We start from the raw sequence: 22,305 nt of genomic DNA on the forward strand, positions 1-22,305 counted from the left end.
GGCCCAAGCAAACCGCCGAGGGGCCCGGGCTAGTGCTCACAGCTCTGGCCACTAAGGTGCCCAGACAGCAAGTGTGAAAAATCAGAACAGGGGGTGGGGGGTAATAGGAGCCTATATAAGAAAAAGACCCCAAAATCAAGACTGTCCCTATAAAATCGGGTCACCCGACTGGCCGCTGGAGAGGGAGGAGCCGGAGGACTCACCTCTTCTGCGAGGGCTGCCCGACTGGCAGCACCTTGTCCTCGTAGAACCTCTTCATGGCAAACCTGTCCAGGGCCTGGTCCGCACTGCGGGGGAAGGTGCACACGGTCAGAGGGGTGGAGCGGGCTCTGGGCGGCAGTGAGGCCGAGTGCGTGGGAGGGCGTGGCCCCGACACATATATAAACAGCAGGCGCCGGAGAGCCCACTGGGGCCATTTCGAGGCCCTTCGGGTTTTATCTGAGCCAGTGGGAGTCCCTCAGGGCTTGTTTGGGGGTCAGCGGTGACGTGCATTGGCAGGGCTACACGGAGAGCCCAGGGGTAGCAGAAGCTGCTCTGGGTCCCAGCAGGGGGGCATGCGCAGAGCTGTGCTGGCACCAAGGATGGGACTTGAATAGCAGGGGGCCGCAGGTAGGAATTGAGTTAGCAGAGCTGTGGGGGGCCCAGGGCTGGGCTAGCAGGGGGCTGCGGGTCGGGAGTGAGGGGCACTGGCAGAGCTGTGGGGGAGCCCAGGGCTGGGCTAGCAGGGGCTGCGGGTTGAGAGTGAGGGGCACTGGCAGAGCTGTGGGGAGCCCAGGGCTGGGCTAGCAGGGGCTGCAGGTCAGGAGTGAGGGGCACTGGCAGAGCTGTGGGGGAGCCCAGGGCTGGGCTAGCAGGGGGCTGCGGGTCGGGAGTGAGGGGCACCGGCAGAGCTGTGGGGGAGCCCAAGGCTGGGATAGCAGGGGGCTGCGGGTCGGGAGTGAGGGGCACCGGCAGAGCTGTGCGGGAGGAGAAACCAGGACTGGAGTAGCAGAGGGCTGCGGATCGGGAATGAGAGGCCCCGCAGAGCTGGGGCAGACCCCAGGGCAGGTCGGGACTGAGGGTACACCAGGCCTGGATGAGCAGGGGGTGCAGTGGGTAGGGCTGAGGTGCCCTGGCAGCGTCATGGAGGCAGAGGGGGGTGTTTGCCCAGAGCGCCTCTCCCTGTCCCAACCAGCCCCACCCTTTGCCTGCCCTGGCTCCAGAGCTCACCCCCGACACGTGCTGCTCGGGTCCCGGCTGCTGTCTCCACAGGGACGCACCAGAGACCCCGGCTTGGGGAGGCAGCTCCAACTGCCCCCGGATTTATGGACACAAGCCGGAGCCGGTTGGATGGACACAGACCTGGAATGGCCACTGCAGCCTCCTCTAGGCCCAGGCCACGATGCCCAGCCCCAGGAACCCTGCAGGCTGCAGTCCTGCAGCATCCCCCGACCACCCCATTCTGCCCCCAACCAAGGGGCCATCAGCCCTTGGCCACCTTTCCCTGCTGCCACCAGGGCGCTGGGACGGCTGGGGGACTGGGACCCTCTTCTCCTCTCACCGGGCTGGGTTTGAAGTGCTAGTCTGGAGGCCAAGGGTCCTGTATCCCATTTGCAGCCCCCTACCTATCCTGCCCCCCAGGAGGTGGTCTCCTCTTCTCCCTCCTCGTCTGCCCCATCCGCTGCCCTCTCAGCTGGCTGGTTCAGGAGGACGGTCCCCCCGGGCCGGGCCAGGGAGATGCCAGGAGCCGAGAAGCTGCCAATGGTCCCCCACGCCCCAGGAGGAAGAGGGGATGGGCACCAGTGCCCAGACCCCAGCCCAGAAGCGGGGGCTGGGCCAAAGGCACCATCACCACTGCTGGGAAGGGGGAGGATGCTGAAGAGAAGCGGCGTCTTCCTGAATCAGGCTCTGAAAGGCGGGTCCCCAGCTGGTTATCTCCACAGGGGCACTAAGGCTTTGGGGAGAGGGTCAGGAGGAGACGTCTGGGGTGCTGCTCCAGGTGCCCCACCCTTCCCGCACGCCAGGCTCCTCTCACCTGGCTGAAATGTTGCTGTAGTGCATGTAGGCGGCCACCACGACTCCCATCCGGCCTCGGTTTCCCTGCAAGAGACCAGAACAAAGAGGGGGGTTGGGCATCCCAGGGGGCATCCAGAGACATCCCAGATTCTGCCAGCCAGCGGCAGGGTCCTTCGCGCAGGGCCTGATTCGACGCTCACTGAATGCAAAGACTCCCCTTGATTTCAACAGACTTTAGAGTGGCCCGGAGTGCTGCATTGCTGGCGTGGTAACCAGCCACCACGATCCACCCCAGAGGTGGCTGCATTTCAGCAGCCAGCAAAACGTTCACAACATTTCCAGCCTGGAGTGTCCAGAGCGATGCACCAGGGAAGCGAGGCGCTAGAGGAATCCGAGGCATCGGTGCTGGGATCTCGGATTTGGCCAGCCTGATGAATAACACCCTGCAGAAACTTTTTACAGGGGTGGGATTGTTGTGCCTGGATTTGCATTCTTAATTCTGTATCACGCACACGGAGGGGGTTGTCATGCCTGACTGCCTGCATGTTCCCCCACTCCCGTAGCTTCTAGACCAGAGGTGAAGAGTGGGGGGCCAGGCATGCCCCCCGATTGCTCAGTCACATGGGCTGCGCCTGAGGCAGGAGGAACAGCTGGGAGGGTGGCTGCTTTCCGGGCAGGGGGGCGCTGCCGGGCGGGGGGGCGTGACTCGAACTATTCCGGGGTTGTGCCTCCCCCCCTCTCCCCCACTACCAGGAGGCACGGGTTGTCTCTGGGACCCACTAACGTGTGTGTGGTCAAGTTAACCTCACAAGTGGCTAAACTGTGCAAGGGGCCACTCTCGGCCGCCGGTGACCATGTCGCCCTTCAGAGGCTGCAGCCTGTGGTGCACGTTTGCTCTTAGAGGGGAGGATCTCGGGAGCCCTCTCCAGCATGAGTCGCTTATGTTCTGCCTGTGACTGTGGTGGCTTTATCTAGGCCCTCAGCTGGCCCGGACACGCGAGACTGCAGGGTCAGGCCCACTGCATCGGGCCTTCAGCACTAGAGGAGATGCTGTTCCTGTCGGCCAAGCCGATGCTCCAGGGTCGCTAAATCTGTCCTGGCTGCAAGGCAGGTCAGAGCGAGGGTCTTTGCCGGGGGCGGGGCTGGACACAAGGAAAAATGTGACCCTTTGGAGGCTCCAGAGATGGAGAGCAAAGATCCTGGGCTAGAAGGGGCTGGTTTGGGTTGTGGAAGTAGGGAAAGAATTGACAAGGATTTGTAGGGGATTTTGAAGCACGTGAATTTGCTTCAAAATATATATCAAGCTAAAAAAAATGCCTTTCATACAGCTTATAAAATATCTATTTTATGTACTAAGTATAATATATTATGCTTTGTAATCAAAACTGTACAACCTCATCATATTATTGCTATAAAAATACTATTACTTGCATTGTTGTTAGTTAGTTAAAATTATGTTATTGTTGTTGTAAAAAACATAATAATAGTAATACCTTTCATGTCCATGCTAATTATGCATTGTCATTACATCCAATAAAAATCCCTAAAATTAAAACGTCTAATATAAAATCAAAAATCCATAGCTTAATGCAAATAAAAATTTAAAAATATCTGTTGTACTAAAAGTACAAAAGGGGGGGGTGTGGAAGTAGGGAAAGAATTGACAAGGATTTGTAGGGGATCTTAATGCATGTCAGTCTGTTAGCAAAAGTCAGGCTAACAGTAACCCTAATGACGTGACACTTGTAGAAGTGAGAATAGTGTGAGGCAAGTAGAAAAAAACTGTGTAAAAAGTTATCACAACCTTGCACTAATAATCAAATACATAAACTGGCACCCAGAAGTAAAAAAAATAAAATATTAAATAGCCTATGTATAAACAAAATGCAGCCGTTGCTCATTATTGTCTGTATTATTGCTTGTTATTGTCTGTAACAAAGGTATAAATGCTTGCTGTAATTGTTTACCTGTTGAGAGACCTGTCCAGGACTGGGGTGACCCAGTGTCCTAGGGCACTCCCTCCCTCTATTGCAATTGCTAAAGTTAAAATAAAGTATTTAATTTTGCTGCACCCAAACAAAAAGCGAGAACTGAGTTTTTCTCCGACAGGGTCAACTCCCTTGGGGTGGCTGGAATGTGAAACGAGCCCACGTCTGTGCGTTTACATCGCCCACTAGGGATGGATTCTCCTTTGACTGGTGGCAAAAGGACCTGTTCGTCCTCCTGATTTGCAGGACCTGTTAAATCTGCTCCAGGGCCCATGAGAAGCCATGCCCACACACGATCCTTCTTCACTTGCTGGGCCTATCCACTGTCCCTGGGTGCTGTTAAACAGCTGCCACGTCCCACCCCAGAGGTGGTTGCATTTCAGCGGAGGGTGAAAAGTTGTGGGTTATATTTCTCTTTCTGTAGCATCTCGTCTGTACCTCTTTCCTCCCAAAGCACCTTGCCAGCTCTAGACATACAGCACCACTGAACTGCAGCTACCTCTAGGGTGGGTCAAAGGCAACCAGCGCACACACAAGGGGGTGGGGTAGGATCTGACACAGACCATGGCAGAGTCTGACCCCAAGGACCTAGCGAACCCAGGAGTTTCAAGCGCGTTGCACCGGGCAGTGACTCAGACAGACGCTGAGCACAAATCTGATCCTGCCGGGAGGGCCAGGCTCCATTCAGCTGAGCTTGGAATGCCGACGGGGGTGACACGTGCGATCCCGACTCAGTCTCTGCTGGCGCTGAAGGCTGGGGGGGCTTCCCAGGGGGGCACAGGGCTGGCGGTGGAGCTCTTTCCTTTGAGTCCGTGATGTTAACGGGCCACGGACCTGCCCCTGCCTCTGCGCCCCATCTCTCCCCTTCTCCCTAGTTCAGCCCTCCCGGGAAGTGTTCCAGGTGCTCCCCATCTCCCCCGGGCCCTGCTCCCCCTCCCAGTTGCTCTCCCATGTGTCCCTGTGCCCTGCCCCCCGAGACACCATCCCCCGGCTTCTCTCCCCCCACCAGGAGCGGGGCCGCTCAGCCCAGGCCATTGGCGAACAGGCCCTGAACCCCTGGGGGGCGCTCTCGCTCACCTTGTTGTGGAGCACGACCACGTTGTGGGGCTCGGCGCTCAGCCACGTGTCCATGGCCTTGCAGATGCTGCAGATCTTCTCCAGGGCAGGCGTATGCAGGTCGGGCCACCCGAAATCCAGCACCTGGGATGGGCAGAGACAGGGGGGAGGAGGAGGAGGAGGCTGGAGGAGATGAAGGCTCCCCTCTGGGGCTTTTGGTTACCAGTTGCCGTAGATGCCCAGGGCTCCTCATGGCAGCCTGGCCTCACGGGTGCTGCCGCCCGCCGGGTAACCTGTCCGGGCGGGACCCAGAGTGTGCAGACCCATTCAGGCAGCTGCTGCTTGGGAGATGCAGGAGACTCCCTTCCAGGGGCAGAACAGGTCTTTGCCTTGAGGTATCTCCACCACACCTGGTACCCAGCAGGAAGGGGAGGGCACCATGCCAGCTGCCCGGGGCCCTGGGCTAAACTGTGGGGCCAAAGCAGCTCTGGTGTGGTGCCATCAAGCCCCATGGCAAAGCCCCCCCCCCACGGCTGCACTGGCTGGCCTTACCGCCCCCCCAGCCTGAGGGGAAGGGCACACGTGGGACGGCGACGGAGGGAGGGCATGAAGCCAGCCCTGGGAAGTGCTGAACCAGGACCTAGGGGGAGGAGGGGTGGGCTGCGTGGTACCTGGATGGGAAGGGGTTAATTGCGCCCAGCGCCAGCCTGGCCTGCATCCCTGCTTTGCACAGGCATGGCACCATGGGAGGGGCCGTGTGCCACCCTGACTGATTGGTAGTGCAGGGGGCAGCTCCCGTAAGGCGGGGGCAGGGTATCTCCCAAGGGCAGGACTGGGGGGCTCTGCCTCCCGTTCTGCCCAGCGGGTAGGCTCGTTGATAAGGGAGCATGGTCCAGGCCTTGGGCTGCCCGCTCAGACTGACCACAAAGGGAGCCAATCTGAGGCAGCAATCCAGCAACCTGCTGCCGACAGCAGCCTCTGGATCTGGCCCACTAAGGCAGGAGGTGAAGGGGCCGGAGCCCACCCACGAGCCCCAGCCCACCCGACTTTCCCCTCCTCCTTGGTGCTACCCAGCTGCAGAGACCCAGGCGACTCCTGGCCTGGGCTGGTTTCTCTGCTCCCCGGAGACAACCCCCAGGCCCATCCGTTCCTGCTGCCCTGGCCCTATCGACCTGCTGTTGACTGCTCCCGCCAGCGCCTGGCACACCGATGGGGCTTGCAGCGTCCTAGCCGTCTCTCCGGGACCGGCGCTGGGGGGCAGGCGGGAAGATCCCGGCGTGTGCCTGGCTCCCAGTCCCTGCACAGCCCGTGCGGCTGCCAGAGACAGCAGGAGCAGGATGGGATTCGCGGACAAAGAAAACACATCCACAAGACTCAGGAACACTCAGCCAGTGGGGGATCCAAGGGGCTGGCAGCAGCCCCGTCCCAACACGGATGCTCTCGCAGCTGGCGGGTCCTCCTGGGAGTCCCCTTTCCCCACTAGCAGCCCCCGACGCACCCTGGGGCTCTGGAGTCCAGGCCCCACTCTCATCCCAGCCACAGTCGTTCCACCAGCTTCCAAAGACTCGCTGGGATCAGGGCCGGGCCCATTGCAGCTGGCAGCCCCTGGGCTTGGCTGGGAGTCATAAGATGGCTCCCCAGAGCCGAGACACCACGGAGAACTGCACCCGCGACGCTGCAGGCTGAGAGGAGCCCGGCTCGCACGGGCTCGGTGGGGCTGCCAGGAGAGGCCGTTCCTTGCCAGCAAGTCTGACCAGCGTCGGGATTCCCTGGCACTTCTGTAGTCCCCGTCACACCCGTGGGGGCGCCAGTGACCTGGGGCTCGTCACTGCAGAGATTTTCATTTAGCCAGGCCCCCCCTTCGGTTCTGGGGCTGCGGGAGGGGGAAGAGAGCTCTCTGGGCACCAAAGAGGGGCAGGCCTCACCGCCCCACCGGCCCAGGGCCTCCCCTGCCTTGGGGGACCCCCTGTGGGGCCCAGAGGGGTGCTCCATTTCCATGACCCTTGGCCTCTCCTCTGGGGCTGTCCGGGACGGGGCTCTGGTGACGTGGGCCATTGGGCGCTGGACAGGGACCTGCCAAACTCATTGCTTATGGGTAGGAACACTCCTGCCTCGTGACCTGTGCCCCCGGGGGGCAAAACAAAGTGCCAGGCAGCACAGCCAACCCCCGCAGAGTTCTGTGCACCACTGCAGGAGAGAGCGAAACACCCAGGATCCTTCCCCTCCAGCCCCCCTGCCCGATTCCAGCTCCTCCTGGGGCAGAAACCTCCCCTCCCCCAGCCCTCAATGGCGCCCAGAGCACCCCCCATGGCCGGGCGCACTTACCCTGGAGTGCAGCTTGCTGATGTCGTGTCTGCGCTCGGACAGATTGAAAAGCTTCGGAGAGGAGAGAAAAGGGTCAGAAGACGAGCAACAGTGGAGCAAGGACACCCCGGCCTCAGCCCCAGCGACAGAGTGTAGCACCCCCGACCCACACTGCACAGACCCGGCCCCAGCCCCAGGAACAGAGTGTAGCACCCCCAACCCACACTGCACAGACCCGGCCCCAGCCCCAGCGCCCCCCGGCTACACCACACAGACCCGGTCCCAGCCCCAGCGACAGAGTGTAGCACCCCCAACCCACACTGCACAGACCCGGCCCCAGCCCCAGGAACAGAGTGTAGCACCCCCGACCCACACTGCACAGACCCGGCCCCAGCCCCAGCGCCAGCACCCCCCAGCTACACCACACAGACCCAGCCCCAGCCCCAGGAACAGAGTGTAGCACCCCCAACCCACACTGCACAGACCCGGCCTCAGCCCAGTGCCCCCCAGCCACACCACACAGACCCAGCCCCAGCCCCAGCAACAGAGTGTAGCACCCCCAACCCACACTGCACAGACCCGGCCCCAGCCCCAGCGCCCCCCGGCTACACCACACAGACCCGGCCCCGGCCCCAGCAACAGAGTGTAGCACCCCCAACCCACACTGCACAGACCCAGCCTCAGCCCAGCACCCCCCAGCCACATCACACAGACCCAGACCCGGCCCCGGCCCCAGCCCCAACGCCCCCCGGCCACACCACACAGACCCGGCCTTAGCCCCAGCCCCAGCACCCTCCAGGCACACCGCACAGCCCGGCCCCGGCCCCAGCACCCCCCGGCCACACCTCACAGACCTGACCCCAGCCTCTGCCCCCCCCGGCCACACCGACAGACACAGCTGCAGCTCCAGCGACGGTGCCCCCCGGCCACACCACACAGACCCAGACCCAGACCCAGCAACAGCCCCCCCTCCGGTCACACGGCACAGACCTGGTCCCACTCCCACTCCCAGTGACAGCGCCTCCCAGCCACACCGCACAGCCCCAGCCCCAGCGACACCCCCCGCCCCCCCCCCTGCAGCCACACCGCACAGCCCCAGCCCCAGCCCCAGCCCCAGCGACACCCCCCGCCCCTCCCCTGCAGCCACACCACACAGCCCCAGCCCCAGCGACAGCCCCCGCCCCCCCCTGCAGCCACACCGCACAGCCCCAGCCCCAGCCGCAGCCCCAGCGACACCCCCCGCCCCTCCCCTGCAGCCACACCGCACAGCCCCAGCCCCAGCGACACCCCCCGCCCCCCCCCGCAGCCACACCACACAGACCCGGCCCTGGACATTCGGCAGGGTCTAAGGAAGGATGGAGTCACAGCAGCAAGATCTTGCAGCTCTTCGGTTCAGAGCAGGGTGAGATAATGCAGGGCCAGAAGGCAAGGCAGGGAGCTGGGCCTTCATGCAGTGGAGAAGGGGCAACTAGTGGGGATTTTGTTGGTGCCCCGGGACACTCAAGAGACCCACACTGCCCCCCTGAACTAGCAGCGCTGAGCTGCTTCAGCCCAGCACGGTACCTCCCCCAGGTGTCTGGGCTGAGAGCAAGACCCCACACCCATATCACTGCAAAATCACGAACACAACTCTCCCCTCCAGCCTGCAGAGCAGATACAGCCCCCTCGTTCTGCCTGTGCGCCAGGTGGGGACCCCAGGGCTGGGCCTGACCTGCAGTAGGGAGCAGCACCTGCACACCGCAGAGCCATCGCCAGCGCCCCCCTGGAGCTCAGCAAAGTGGCTGCGAGCGTTATGGCTGCCTGGCCCAGGGCGTCACGCAGCCGGTGATGTGACCGGGTGCACGGAGCTCCAGGGGAATCTCTGCTCCTGGGTCAGAGAGGAGGTGGAGACCGCTGCCCAGCTCCAGGGTCTCTCTGTTGAGCAGGCAGAGGTGGACAGGTCTGTCACAGGCAATGCACGACCCTGAGTGACTGCTGCAAGAATGACCACACAGCTGGATGGCTGGGTGCATGCCACAGCCAGCGTGACCCAGGAGATCGGATTAGATCTGGGGCATCAACCAGAGCTCAGACTAGAGCCTGGGGTCAGAGCCCCAGAGTGGGCTCACAAACAGGTGATGTGACAAACCCGCCCTTGCCTCTGCCAAAATGGGAGACATGTCCCAGCTGGACAGGAGCAGGATCCCTCTATGAGAGAAGGCAGAGACCCCCTGGACTGGATGATCAGAACGCTCCGTTTTCACAATGGAAAGAGGCAAACAGTGGGGTCCCCCAAGGATTGTACTGGGACCTGTGCTGCTCCACATACTCATAAATGATCTGGAAAAGGGGGCCAAGAGTGAGGTGGCAAAGTTGGCAGATGATACGAAATTACTCAGGACAGTAAGTCCAAAGCAGATTGTGAAGAGTTACAAACAGTTTTCATGAAACTGGGTGACTGGGGAACAAAATGGCAGATGAAATTCAGCGTTGATAAATGCAAAGGAATGCACATTGGAAAACATAATCCCAACTATTCATACAAAATGATGGGGTCTAGATTAGCTGTTACCACTCAAGAAAGAGGCTTTGGAGTCATTGTGAATAGTTCTCTGAAAACATCCACTCAATGTGCAACGGCCATCAAAACAGTGAACAATGTTAGGAACCATTAGGAAAGGGATAGATAGTAAGATAGAAAATATCAGAATGTCACTATCTAAATCCGTGGTATACCCACACCTTGAGTGCTGCATGCAGTTCTGGTTGCCCCATCTAAAAAAAGATACATTCAAATTGGAAAAGGTAGGATTCGGAAGGGCAACAAAAATTATTAGGGGGATGGAACAGCTTCCGTATGAGGAGAAATTAAAAAGACTAGGCCTGTCCATCTTAGAAAAGAGACAACTTAGAGGGGATATGGTAGCGGTCTATACAATCATGACTGGTGTGGAGAAAACGAATAGGGAAGTGTCATTTACCCCTTCGCATAACACAAGAACCAGGGATCACCTGATGAAATTAATAGGCAGCAGGTTTAAAACAATCATAAGGACGTATTTCTTCACACAATGCACAGACAACCTGTGGAACTCCTTGCCAGGGGATGTTGTGAAGGCCAAAAACATAACTGGGTTCAAAAAAGAATGAAGTAAGCTCACGGAGGATGGGTCCATCAATGGCTATTAGCCAAGATGATCAGGGACACAACCTCATGGTCTGGGTGTCCCTAAACCTCTGACTATCAGACACTGGGACTGGATGACAGGGGATGGGTCACTCGCTAATTGCCCTCTTCTGTTCCCTCCCTCTGAAGCACCTGGCACTGGCTACTGTCAGAGACAGGATCCTGGCTAGATGGACCGTTGGTCTGATGCAGAATGGCCTCATGACCACGAATGTATCGATCTCGGAATCTGGGCATCCATTTCACACCCTCCTGAGATTCCGGAGTCCCCGTCTGACGCTGGAACATGGTGCCAGGACCTTCCCCACGCTGCAGGGAGGTGGATGGCTTGGCAACCCCGGGAATTCAGGATCCCAGCCCCTACAGCTTCCTCTCCCACAGTCAGTTCCACACCCTCCCCAGGCCCTCCAGCCAGCCACCCGCCGGTGGGGAGCGGGGCGGTGTCTCTTACCAGGTAGTTATCTCCATGCTTGGACTTGAGCATCTGGGCCACCTCCTTGAGGTTGCTGCGGAAGTTCTGCTCCTCGGCCGAGCTGGGGTAGGAGACGGCGATGATCCGCTCGGTGATGTACACCAGGTCCAGCGCGCAGGTGTCCTCCATGGTCTGGGCCACGCTCACGCTCCTGGGCCAACAAGAAGCAGCCAGCTCAGGGCCCAGCAGGGCGCTACGGGCCTGCGGGGCGAAGGTCTAGAGATCTGGAACCCAAACGAGGTGGCGTTCCCGCAGCACCCTCCTTCACCCGCCGACTGCAAACTGGATAGGTCATTAAGACCCGTGCGCTAATTATCGTCATCCCTGATCCACAGATGGGCTGGGCAAGGTACGGACACGGGGAGGTCGAGTGGCTGGAGCGAGGGAGGACAAGTCGGGACTCCCATGGCAGCTCTAGCAATGGAGTTTAGCTGTGGGGGTGCCCATCCCCTACTCTGGACACCAGCTACACTGGCACAGAGATGGGACCAAGTGCCATGCCAGCCTCTGCACCCAGCCACGTGCTCTTGGTGCAGCTGGTGGCTCTGACTGCAGCTGTCCAAATGGCCACTGACCATAGCAGGAAGTGGCAGAGCCAGCCCGGCTCCTGGAAACCGCATCCAGAGCTAACCCTCCCAACCACCCAGCCCGACACCGATGGGTAGCTAGCGGTGAGCGGCCTACAAGGCCCCATAGGTGAAGAGATCCTTCCTGCGCTGACCCAGGCCCCACCTCGTCCAGACCATCCCCATCTCCATCTCCAAGCACCATTCGTTACATTCTCCCATTGTTGCCTTTTGGCAACCAGATCCATATCTCTGGGAGCTTATCTCAGTTACACAAAATAATCAGTGAAGTCCAGGTGAAGCCTGGTGGGAACACGCTCAATGGGCCTCTCTCTCTCCTGGCATCTGGCCATGGACCAAGCAAACAGGCTGTGAGGTCCTAGATAAGCCTGACGGAGACAGTTGCCAAGGCAGCCTACACCCGCCTGGGGAGCGATGCTCTGCCCTGCAATGATGCAGAGGTGCTCCCCCAAAGGGTACACAGCGTTTCTAAGCCGGGGGTGAGGGTTGGAGACCACAGGCGTCCCGTGGAGACAGAGGAGATGAAGAAAGGGGCACCTGAGGTATGGGTGAGCCCACAAGGACCCCAGAAACGGGCCCCACCCTGCCAGGAGCTGAGCATCCCTCCTTCCCACTGCCTTCCCTGGAAGCTGAACGAGCGCCACGCACTACAGGACAGGGGCTGAAGTACACAGCGGAGAGACGCCAAGATGGTGATCGGCCTGGAGCATTCGAAGGAAGCGGGCGAGGGCTGGGCTTAGTCTGGTGGGGAAAAGGGGGAGATTCTGGTCCTGCTCCTGCAGCTCAGTCCCGTGGGAACCATTCGGAGGGGAGAGCGCCCCCTACTGGGATATCCTCCCAGGCAGCACAGCGCCCCCTAGCACCGTGTGAGAGCTCTGGTTAATTGGAGGAGCTGGGCTGGCATCTGGTTATAACCTCAGACTTCGGGCTTCCATTCTCCATCCTTAGAGGTTTTTAAGGTCAGGCTTGACAAAGCCCTGGCTGGGATGATTGAGTTGGGGATTGGTCCTGCTTTGAGCAGGGGGTTGGACTAGATTCCTCCTGAGGTCCCTTCCAACCCTGATATTCTAGGATTCTATGATACTGACACAGTCACAAACCATGGCACCAGACATTGGCAGGAGGAGGCCGAGTTCCAGATTCTGTTTTTAAATATGAGACTGAGTTGATCGAACAGTAACAAGCCCTGTCCACACTGATCTTGCACTGCTGGGGAGGGAATGAGGCCAGGGCGACTCTCCTCGCCGGGGAAGAACTCTCTGCCCAGGGCATGGTGCTGGGGGGCAATCACAGGGGTCGTACCTGGAAGGTCTGCCTCGTGGCTGGGCACTTTTGGAGGATTTTGTGGATTCCTAAAGAAAAGGGAGAGAAGAGCAAAGTTACCACCGTGGGGGTTCATCGGAGAGTGAAACAAACAGCAGGGATCGCAGCACAGGGAACGGTGTCTCTGACCACACAGATCTCAGAGCTAACACCTGCTTTCCCCTCTCCCCCCACAGCAAATCACTAGCAGCCGGGCTAGTCGGGGCTTGAACATTTCGGAGGTTTTGCCTTTTTGGCCAATTTAGATGGGAAACCATTTCAAAGTCTCCAAAATTTACCCAGGTCGGGAGAACCTGTCCTCTGTCAGCCCTTCCCTGTACTCTATACACTTCACCTCTGCTCCTCCACCTTCCGTCCCATCCTATAAAGCACCCCACCCCTCCCCAAACCCCTGATCCCTCTCCTACCCCTCCTCAGCACAGCTGCAACCCCCTCCCACCCCCTATCCACACAGCACCCACAGCCAGCCTGGGAGTGAGTCCCTTGCTCCTTCTGCAAATCATAGAATCACAGAATATCAGGGTTGGAAGGGACCTCAGGAGGTAACTAGTCCCATCCCCTGCTCAAAGCAGGACCAATCCCCAACTAAATTATCCCAGCCAGGGCTTTGTCAAGCCTGACCTTAAAAACCTCTAAGGAAGGAGATTCCACCACCTCTCTAGGGAACCCATTCCAGTGCTTCACCACCCTCCTAGTGAAATAGTGTTTCCTAATATCCAACCTAGACTTTTCCCACTGCAACTTGAGACCATTGTTCCTTGTTCTGTCATCTGCCACCACTGAGAACAGTCTAGATCCATCCTCTTTGGAACCCCCTTTCAGGTAGTTGAAAGCAGCTATCAAATCCCCCCTCACTCTTCTCTTCTGGAGACTAAATAACCCCAGTTCCCTCAGCCTCTCCTCATAAGTCCTGTGCCCCAGCCCCCTAATCATTTTTGCTGCCCTCTGTTGGACTCTCTCCAATTTGTCCACATCCTTTCTGTAGTGGGGGCCCAAAACTGGACACACTACTCCAGATGTGGCCTTACTGTGGCCTTACTGGTGCCAAATAGAGGGGAATGATCACGTCCCTCGATCTGCCGGCAACGCTCCTACTAATGCAGCCCAATATGCTGTTGGCCTTCTTGGCAACAAATCTACTCTAGCCAAGCTGTATCCTGTCTGCTGGTCAGCGCTGAGGTGGGCCACATGGAGAGCAGAGATCGCTGAGCCTTTCCGGCCATGGGACCTTGCTCTCGCACATCCTTTCCCCAGGTCACCGCTATAGGAAACCTACTCGTGCTAGTGCCTCCTGCAGGCCAACAACCCGCCCCCGCAGCCATTAGCAGGTGCCTTGTACCTAAGATCCAGCCGGCTTCCGAAGGGTTACGTCCATCTCTCAGTGCCCTGTAGCAATTGTAGGCCAGATGAGAGGAAGGGGCATTGAAAACCTCCCCTCTTTTTTTCCTGATATATTTCCAGGTGAAACTCACATGGATCAATTAATGTCATGAGTTTCTCTAGTCTCAGCCACGTCAGTTGCACAGAACTGTGTGTGCTCCAAGCCCCTGTGCTGGCCCTCTGGAGTCCAGCCCAGCACCTCTGTACCGGACGGGGGGCTAGTGTCCACCAAGCAGAGGCCAGGTCTGTATCACCAGCAGGACACGTTTGCTACCTAACAATCAAGGCTGCATGAGCAGCCAGCGTTTGCCTTGGCTTGGCTTGTCAGAGGAAATGTTTGAGTTCTCAAGGCAGGAAGCTGTGAATGGCTTGCCAATTACAGAACCAGTTTCTCCTCTCTTGGTTTTCACACCTCAACTGCTAGAACAGGGCCTCATCCTCCCTGATTGAACTGACCTCGTTATCTCTAGCTTGCTTGCTAGCACACATATATATACCTGCCCCTGGATATTTCCATTACATGCATCTGAGGAAGTGGGTATTCACCCACGAAAGCTCATGCTCCAAAACGTCTGTTAGTCTATAAGGTGCCACAGGATTCTTTGCTGCCAAGGCAGGAAGCGTCTATTTACACACGATCCCCACTCTCATGAATCCCATCCGCAGCCTGTTTGTTGGGTGACTTCATGACCTCAGCTGAAAAACAGAGTGGGGTTTCCAAAACCCCCTCCGCGCGTTCACACCTCATTTGTTTTAGGATCTCCAGCCATCAGCAACGAGTCCTTTAAATGCTCATCTCACTTGAGTAGTAAAATCTGACCTCACGGAGGGCCCCACAACACTGTGCAAACCACAGACCAGTTCCTTGGCTGGCTCCTTCTCGGAGCGATGCCAGTGGACACAGCTGAGGCTCCGGCCCTAGAGAGCCAAGAGTCGCTACACCCTCTGCGGAAATGCAGCTGCGGCTGGGGTGGAGTGTGGCAGCAGTTTAAAACAATGCCCGGCACACAACGGCTTAGGACATGAAATGACGAAGGATCCTGTACCAGGGTGAAACTGCAGGAGTTTGGGCACCTGCTGCCGCATTAGTTCAGTACTGACTCCGAGAGAAGAGCGCCACCGACTGGGAGTCCCCCAAGAGGACACACAGTGGGAAACCTCTGGTAGGTCTGGCCAAGGAGCCAACCTACACCGCACACTGGAGAGGCCTGGCTTTAGGATCTACCTACGACAATTTTTAGGGTGGGGGTTCCTGCTTGGCTGCACACATGCACACCCCGCTGGGACATTTTCAGGAGGATCAGCCCCTTTAAAGGCATCCCTTAGCCACCCCACATCCCCAGGGCCACTGCAGTGGAAAATATCATCCCGAACGAGAGCAAAGGAGACCTAGCATGCACGCTGCACATCACCTTTGCAATGGTTTGATCAGCTGTCACTGAGGGAGGGCTCATTCCCCCCCAGGGGCTGTACGCGGAGGGGGGCATGGGGGAGTTTCCAGAGGACTGTGTTTGGCCAAAGACAACAAGGGCAGTCTTACCGTGGGCTTCAGGGGCAGCAGGTAGGGCAATGCTGGACATCACAGCCACAATCTCCTTCCTCGGCCCCCGTTTGCGGGAAAGTTACCTTGCAAGGTGAGACGGATCGGTCAAGTCCTCAGTGGTCTCCCTGGGAGCCATTTCTGCTCCCGATCCTTCTGTCCAAGCACCCGCCGCGAGTGACAGCCGAGAGCTCCACCTTTCTCCGTGAGAAATGCCTTTTCGACACAGAGCGACCGCCGGGGCCACGCTCGCTAGTCTTGAGCCTGCAGTTCCATGTGCCCCAGGAGTTTGCGTCCATTCTTATTACTAGTCTGTGGCTCTCGACAGCTCAGCCTCTGGGAGCTCGCTGCGGAGATAAATCCACTCGCAGGGCTTCCTCCCAGTCCAGACTCACTCCTTTCGGCTGTGTCTACACTGCAGCTGGCTGTGAGCCTCCCAGGCTGGAGCTCAGGCTCACCAGACTCCCCGCGTCCAGGCTCGGGTGGCTAGCCCGAGGCTCCGCCAGAGGCGCTACCTCCACACGGCTAGCTCAAATCCCGCTAGCACGGGTCGGGATCCAACCAACGCATGACCATCAGGTGGACACTGCCGGGATGCTGGGATTCCACCAGGCGACGGCCTGCCTGAATCCCGCCGTGAATCCAGAAGGGGGCTGGGCACGGACCCGGATTTCGGCACGGTCTCCTGCAGAGCATCAGGGGGCTGGGCAGCTGCCGGGCTCTCCTACCTCCACACACCCGCCTCGCTCCCCCTCGCCGACCTCCACACGGCAAAGAAAAACGTGCGGCACCGAGCCTCAGGTTCCGTCGGCATCGCGGCTTTGTCTTCGCAGTGTGGGCGTCCCCTTCGAGGCTTCAGAGGGCGACCCCCGGCAGGATCCAGCCCAAAGACAGACAGCGAGAGCAACAACACCCTTCCTGAAGCACCGGACTGCAGGCTTCCTGGGTGCCTGGAGCCACGACTGGCCTTTGCCCTCCTGCCCCAGGGTGTCCTCAGGGCAGCAGGGGTCAGTATATCAGGCGAGATCAGACACACAAAGCCCCCTGCACCAGGGAATCACCCTCACACAGGGATCGCCACCCAGCGGCCTCCAGCACGGGGCGCACACTACGCCAGTGCCCCTCCAGTGTGTGCACTTCGCTCCTCTGGCTCATCTCAGCCCCGGCTGCTCCCAGCTGGCATGAGGGCATCCCAGGAGCCCGAGCAGGAATCAGCAAGGGGCACAAATAGACCCAGGAGTCGGGAGCACCAGTCTGCTGTGCTAACCGCTGGAAAAAAGCACCCCCTGGGGCGAGGACCGACGCGCCTCTGAGATCGGGCCAGGCAGGGCGCGTTTGGAGGGAGGAATCACAGGGCCTCGAAGCAGGTCAGCAGCAGGCTTTCACTGCTGCCCACTCCGTACTCCTCCCTGAAGAAAATGAGACCAGACACCCTTCGGGAAATCTCCTGTGCTGATTCACTTATCTGGCCCCCGCCAGGGCCTGTCAGAGCCTCTCCTGCTCCATCGCCCTCCTATGCCGCCTTTCCCCACTGGGGAGGCGACAAGCCCATTTCTAACCCCACCCTGGGGTGCGTAAACCCCAGGGCAAAGCCGAGCAGCGCGGACATGCGGCGCCTCTCTCCCCTCCCACCTCCGCCTCGGCACCTTCACCCCTCGTCCCACGGATTTACCTTGGACCAGGTGAAGCTCCTGCTAATCCACCTCCAAGACATGGCCGCTCCTCTGCCCCGAGACCTTGGCAAGCAGCCCGCCCCCCGGGGCAGTTACTCCGAGCTGCAGCCCACAGCACAGCTGGGTCACGGCGGGAGGGTTACTGAACGGGCACGAGGCTGGCACAGGCTCCGCGCTCAGTCATTCTGCCGTTAGCTCTGGACTCTGAGCTCCACCGTCCTCTCCACTCTGTGGCGCGGCAGGCTCACCACAAGCGCACGCCTGGTCCGAGAGCCACCCCCGCCCCACTCCTCCCGCCCGGGGGAAGAATCAGGCAGCTATCAGCTGATAGCAGTAAGAACAGGCCAGGCTAATGTTATTAAAGGCTCCTGATGTGCTGCAGCCAGGATCCGAGCTGCGAGACGGGAGAAACTACAAAAGATCCTTTCACATGCAACAGGCTGGGGTGATCCCTGCCTCGTGGGGCTAGCCCCACATCAGTTAGACCGGACCCCACACCCATTTCCCTAGTGCAGCGCTGAGCAAATGGCATAGCCATGGCCAGATCCCCGGCTCCATCGAGCTCAAGGTCCCGTCTCTGACAGGAGTAGCCCGGGGGGAAGGAGGACACGGCAGTAGCAGACAGGGCAGGATCTGCCCCACAGGAGGTCCTGCTTTGCACCCCGTAGCATGAGGTTTAATTGCCTTTCCCCATCTGATAGCCGGCGAAACGTCCAGGCCTCGTGTGTTACACAGAACACCCAGCTGGGCCTCTCGATTTTCCAGACACTTTCTCCTCCAGCACCTTCCTGAGGGTGTCGATCCCCAGATCCGGGTCCCGGGTCCAACCCGTACCAATCAGGAGTACTCCCAGCAAGCAAACCGGCGTCCAGTCTCCTGCAGGCTTCCTGGCAGGGCAGAGTTTTCAGGGGGCCGGGGGAAATCTGGGGTTGCAAGTGTCTTCGTGTAACTAAGCAGCCTCTGGCCCAAAGCTACTGCTCTGGTCTCCCCTCATGCCCTGCCCCTGGGCATCACTTTGTGCAGACAGACAGACAGAACTCCTCAGCGTGCCAGGTGCTGCCAGGTGACCCAGCTTCGCCAGCGCCTGGCTCTCCATGAAGACCGCGAAATGCCAGCTTCTCCTCTGGAGGCTGCCGCAGAGGCTCTGGGTGGGGACCCCGGGAGGAAGAGGAGTCACACCTGTTTCACTTCACTTCTAAGTAAGTGAAGAGGAGGCAAGTGAAGCTGCAGATAAGCCGTCAAAGCAGGAGTGGAGCTTTTCCGCCACCTGTCTGACATCGATCTGCACCAGCTCCTCTCACTCCCTGCAGAATAGACTCTTCGTGAAAATTGCAACAGACACAGTGGCTCCGGCAGACCTCTGGCCATGTCACACTGCACCCACCAGGGCTGGGGCATGGCTGGATTGCCCTGAAGAGGGGCCCTGCCTAGCTGCAGGGCCAGAAGGAAAGGCATTAGGATGCATCAACCGTGCAGGGCAGGGGAAGCCTGCACTGAACCTGCCTGTTAAAGTTGGCTGAAAATGATGTAACGACCCCCCCAGCTCTAACGCCGCGCTTTTCATCAGCCGTTCTCAAAGCACCTTTACAAAGGAGGTCTCATCAACCCCATCTGACATGGGGAAACTGAGGCACAGAGCGGGGAAGCGACTTGCCCAGCAGGCCAATGGCAGAGCGAGGTCTCATGAGTCCCAGTGAAGTGAAGCGCACAGGCCGGCAGCCGGGATCAAACCTGGGGCCCTCAGCACCAAAAACACACGCCCCTACTGCCTGAGCTAAAGGAAAGCTCTCCTAGCCCTCAGCAGCCAGCTGTTGTAGTGCAGGAGCCAGCCGCTGGGGGCGACAGGGTCACACATGCTGACTGCATTGCAATGACCTTTTCTTGTGTTGATTAACTGAGAAATGAGCCGGCTGGCCACGATTCATGGGATTCAACGTTGCCGCCAGCTGCAATTCACAGATGGCTCCCCCTGCTCCCCTTCCGCAGACGGGATCGCAAGCAAATCCTGAAGGGAGAAGGGAGCCGTTCCCAGATCTGACTGGGAAGCAAAGGTCCAAAAGACAGATCAGGCAGCAGATCTCCCCAGGCTGTGGGCATTACGCTAGCCACGCCCCAGCGTATTTACCGTAGCAGGGGTGGCAAGGGAGCGCAGCAAAGCGCTGGGTCCTGGCAGGGAAGAGAGGATGGATAATTCTCTTGAAACCAGTAACGAACCCAAGTTCTAATATCCCCATAAACACACTGCTGCTGCCTCGTGGCCATAAACAGCCCTTAATCCTACTATAAGATGCCCACAAGGATGTTTACAGCTGCGGGCGTAATGGAAAAAAACCCGGTGCCAACAAAGGGCTGTTTTGCTGCTACAGACAGAAGCCTTGTTCAGTTTAATTCCACATGATTTAGCTCGCTAGTTAATTTGTTTGGGCTGGATCGTTAGGCCCACAGCAGCAGAGCCAGGTTCCGACGCTCCCTCGTCTGGGGAGATGGGGGTACGGGCTCGTGGTGCTGGGAGAACCACAAAAGATTGGATGGGTCTATTTAGAGAGGACTTCAGTAGCAGCATATGCAAGGTGATCATCTCACAGGAGATTCCAAGTGCTGGCTGGACTCCATGAAACCTCCTGCGTGGGTCTTCAGACAGCCCACTGCCCCTCCCACCTGGCTCCCAGGATGCAGCGGGAATTAAAATTATCAGCCCTTTCTCGGTTCTGCAGAAATGCTCCCAGACGTGTCCCAGCTCCGTGAGAAAGCTGAAATCAGCTCTCTGGTTTCCAAAGCCAGTTGGCCCAGCCACAGTGCTAATGGCACGGCCATTCAGCTCAATTCACAGCAAGGGCACAACCCGCGGCTTATTGGAGGGGACACTTTCTGATTTCGGCTCAGGAAGAAGACCTCCAATCTAGCATGCCACGCACCAGAAGCAGGTCGTGAATTGTCGCTCTCCAGTGGCACTTCTCAGTATAGATCTTGTCAGTACAGGAAATTGCTCGATGGACTATACTCCCCATGATGCTTACCAGGAAGCGGGCCGAATCTCCAGGCCTCCAGCTTCCCTTGCTAACAAAATAAATCCTGCATGGGGGCAACACACCACAACAGGTGTTGTTAAACCGACGCAAGGAAAAGAGCAGGCGTCCCTTCAGCTATCAGAGACTCAGTCGCCTCGGACTCCGGATCCCACCCCTAGCATTGACACGAACGCGCGAAGGCATGTCACTTACTGTGGCGTTTACATGCTTGGCGGTGCTCTCCCCGTTGGCCGGCTGTGGAAAGAGAGAGAGAGAGAGAGAGGGTTACGCCTCCGCCCATGGCAGAAGTGCCTCTGACTATTTCTCCGCACTTCCCGGGAAGGGCTAATCTGTCCCACTTCCTTCCCCGCTCAGGGCTCGAAGGAAAGCATCAAAGGCCAGGAATCCCTGGAATCCTGGCAACGGCTCTGTACAGGCGGGATGGGATTTTACAAAGCAGTGTCTACACACCGAGCTACGGGCGTAAATCCCAGCTCAAGGAGACATACACGCACCAGCTCTGATCGTGCTAGCATGCTAAAAATAGCAGAGGAGCTGCGGTGGGAGGGGCTAGGTACCTGGGCTGGGCCCGTGTCTCACACGAGACCATCCTCGGGGCAGCTTGCCCTGGACTCCACTGTGGCTATCCTCTGTCCAAAGCATGCTAGCTAGCACGGGTATGTCTCCTACAGCTGGAATCACACCCCCAGCTTGAAGGGTCATCAGGCCCGAGAATTAAGGCTCATAGTCCCCGCTCAACAAAGAACACCAACGCCAACTTCAGGCCTTCGCAAAGCACTAGTCGGGCCCTGGCGTCGTGAGATCGCCTTCAAAATCACGGGATCGCTAAAAACGGTGGGTGTTTTTTTCCCCGCGGTCTGGTGGCTGAGCCTTCAGCTCACGCTCAGGTCACGTTTACAAGTTCTCTCAACCACCAGGTCCAGAAAACTGACTTTAAAACAAATAAAAAAAGGAGCGCAGAGATTCTCTCCGACGCCAGCGTCCGGGGTCTAAAACACACCCAATATTGGGAGGCCGAGCGAACAGTCACAAAAGCTGCCATGCTGATTTCAGCGCCTGCTTCACATTCCACGAGCGATGGGGCGTCAGCATGTTCTTAACGTTAAATGCCTGCTTCCATCACGGGCACTGACTTTTATTTTTACCCAATGAGTGCTCCAGCCCCAATCTGCCCTGAGGCCCCACCCCCACTCTGCCCCTTCCCCCAAGGCCCCACCCTCACTCTGCCTCTTCCTGTCCCACCCCATCCCCAAGGCTCCACCCTTTCACCACTTCTTCCTGCCCCTGCTCCGCCGCTCCCCAAAGGCCCCCCAATCACCTGCTGCTCGCTCCTCTTCCCCCTCCCCAAGTGCCTCCCAGCAGTCACCCAACAGCTGAGCACCCCTTCTTTTTTTCTCCATGGGTGCGTGAGCCGCAGAGCACCCACAGAATCAGCACCCATGCTTTGCTGCACAGGGATTGATCAGGTCTAGCCGGGGAAACAAAGAATTAACATTATTTTCAGCAGGGAGCTTGTATTCACTGCCAGGAAGGTCATTTGGTGTCTAAAACCTCATGGAATTGACCAAAACCAGTGTTAACTGAGACCATATGCATATATGTAAATTGGGGTGGGGGAAAGCCATATATGATTAGTGAAGCTCATTTCACAGTGACTGCTTCTCCTTTTCCTCCTTTACCTGGTCAGAAAGCTGCCAGTGTGAAGAGATAAACGAGTGAAAATTGACAGGTAGATCAGAGGCTAATTAACAGACCGAGCCTGGCCTTAGAGATGAGTTTGTATATGTCCCGG

General features: G+C 58.4%; 1 protein-coding gene across 11 annotated transcripts in view; it reads right to left on the reverse strand.

Moving 5' to 3' along the window:
- TNS1 (tensin 1) overlaps positions 1–22,305 on the reverse strand; it is a 280,050-nt gene that overhangs the window by 115,226 nt on the left and 142,519 nt on the right. For 7 of the 11 annotated variants that reach the window (XM_050916920.1, XM_050916918.1, XM_050916922.1 and 4 more), the window contains 7 exons: positions 20,706–20,747; positions 12,871–12,920; positions 10,961–11,132; positions 7,365–7,415; positions 5,061–5,183; positions 2,015–2,079; positions 204–287 (listed from right to left, as the gene is read on the reverse strand). In XM_050916920.1, the coding sequence (XP_050772877.1) occupies positions 204–287; positions 2,015–2,079; positions 5,061–5,183; positions 7,365–7,415; positions 10,961–11,132; positions 12,871–12,920; positions 20,706–20,747 (587 nt within the window). Of the gene's footprint in view, positions 1–203; positions 288–2,014; positions 2,080–5,060; positions 5,184–7,364; positions 7,416–10,960; positions 11,183–12,870; positions 12,921–17,483; positions 17,703–20,705; positions 20,748–22,305 lie in introns of those variants that run through there. The other 4 variants (XM_050916921.1, XM_050916926.1, XM_050916929.1 and 1 more) reach the window with 3 other exon arrangements.

This window comes from Gopherus flavomarginatus, chromosome 10 (assembly GCF_025201925.1).
Source record: "Gopherus flavomarginatus isolate rGopFla2 chromosome 10, rGopFla2.mat.asm, whole genome shotgun sequence".
NCBI lineage: Eukaryota > Metazoa > Chordata > Testudines > Testudinidae > Gopherus > Gopherus flavomarginatus.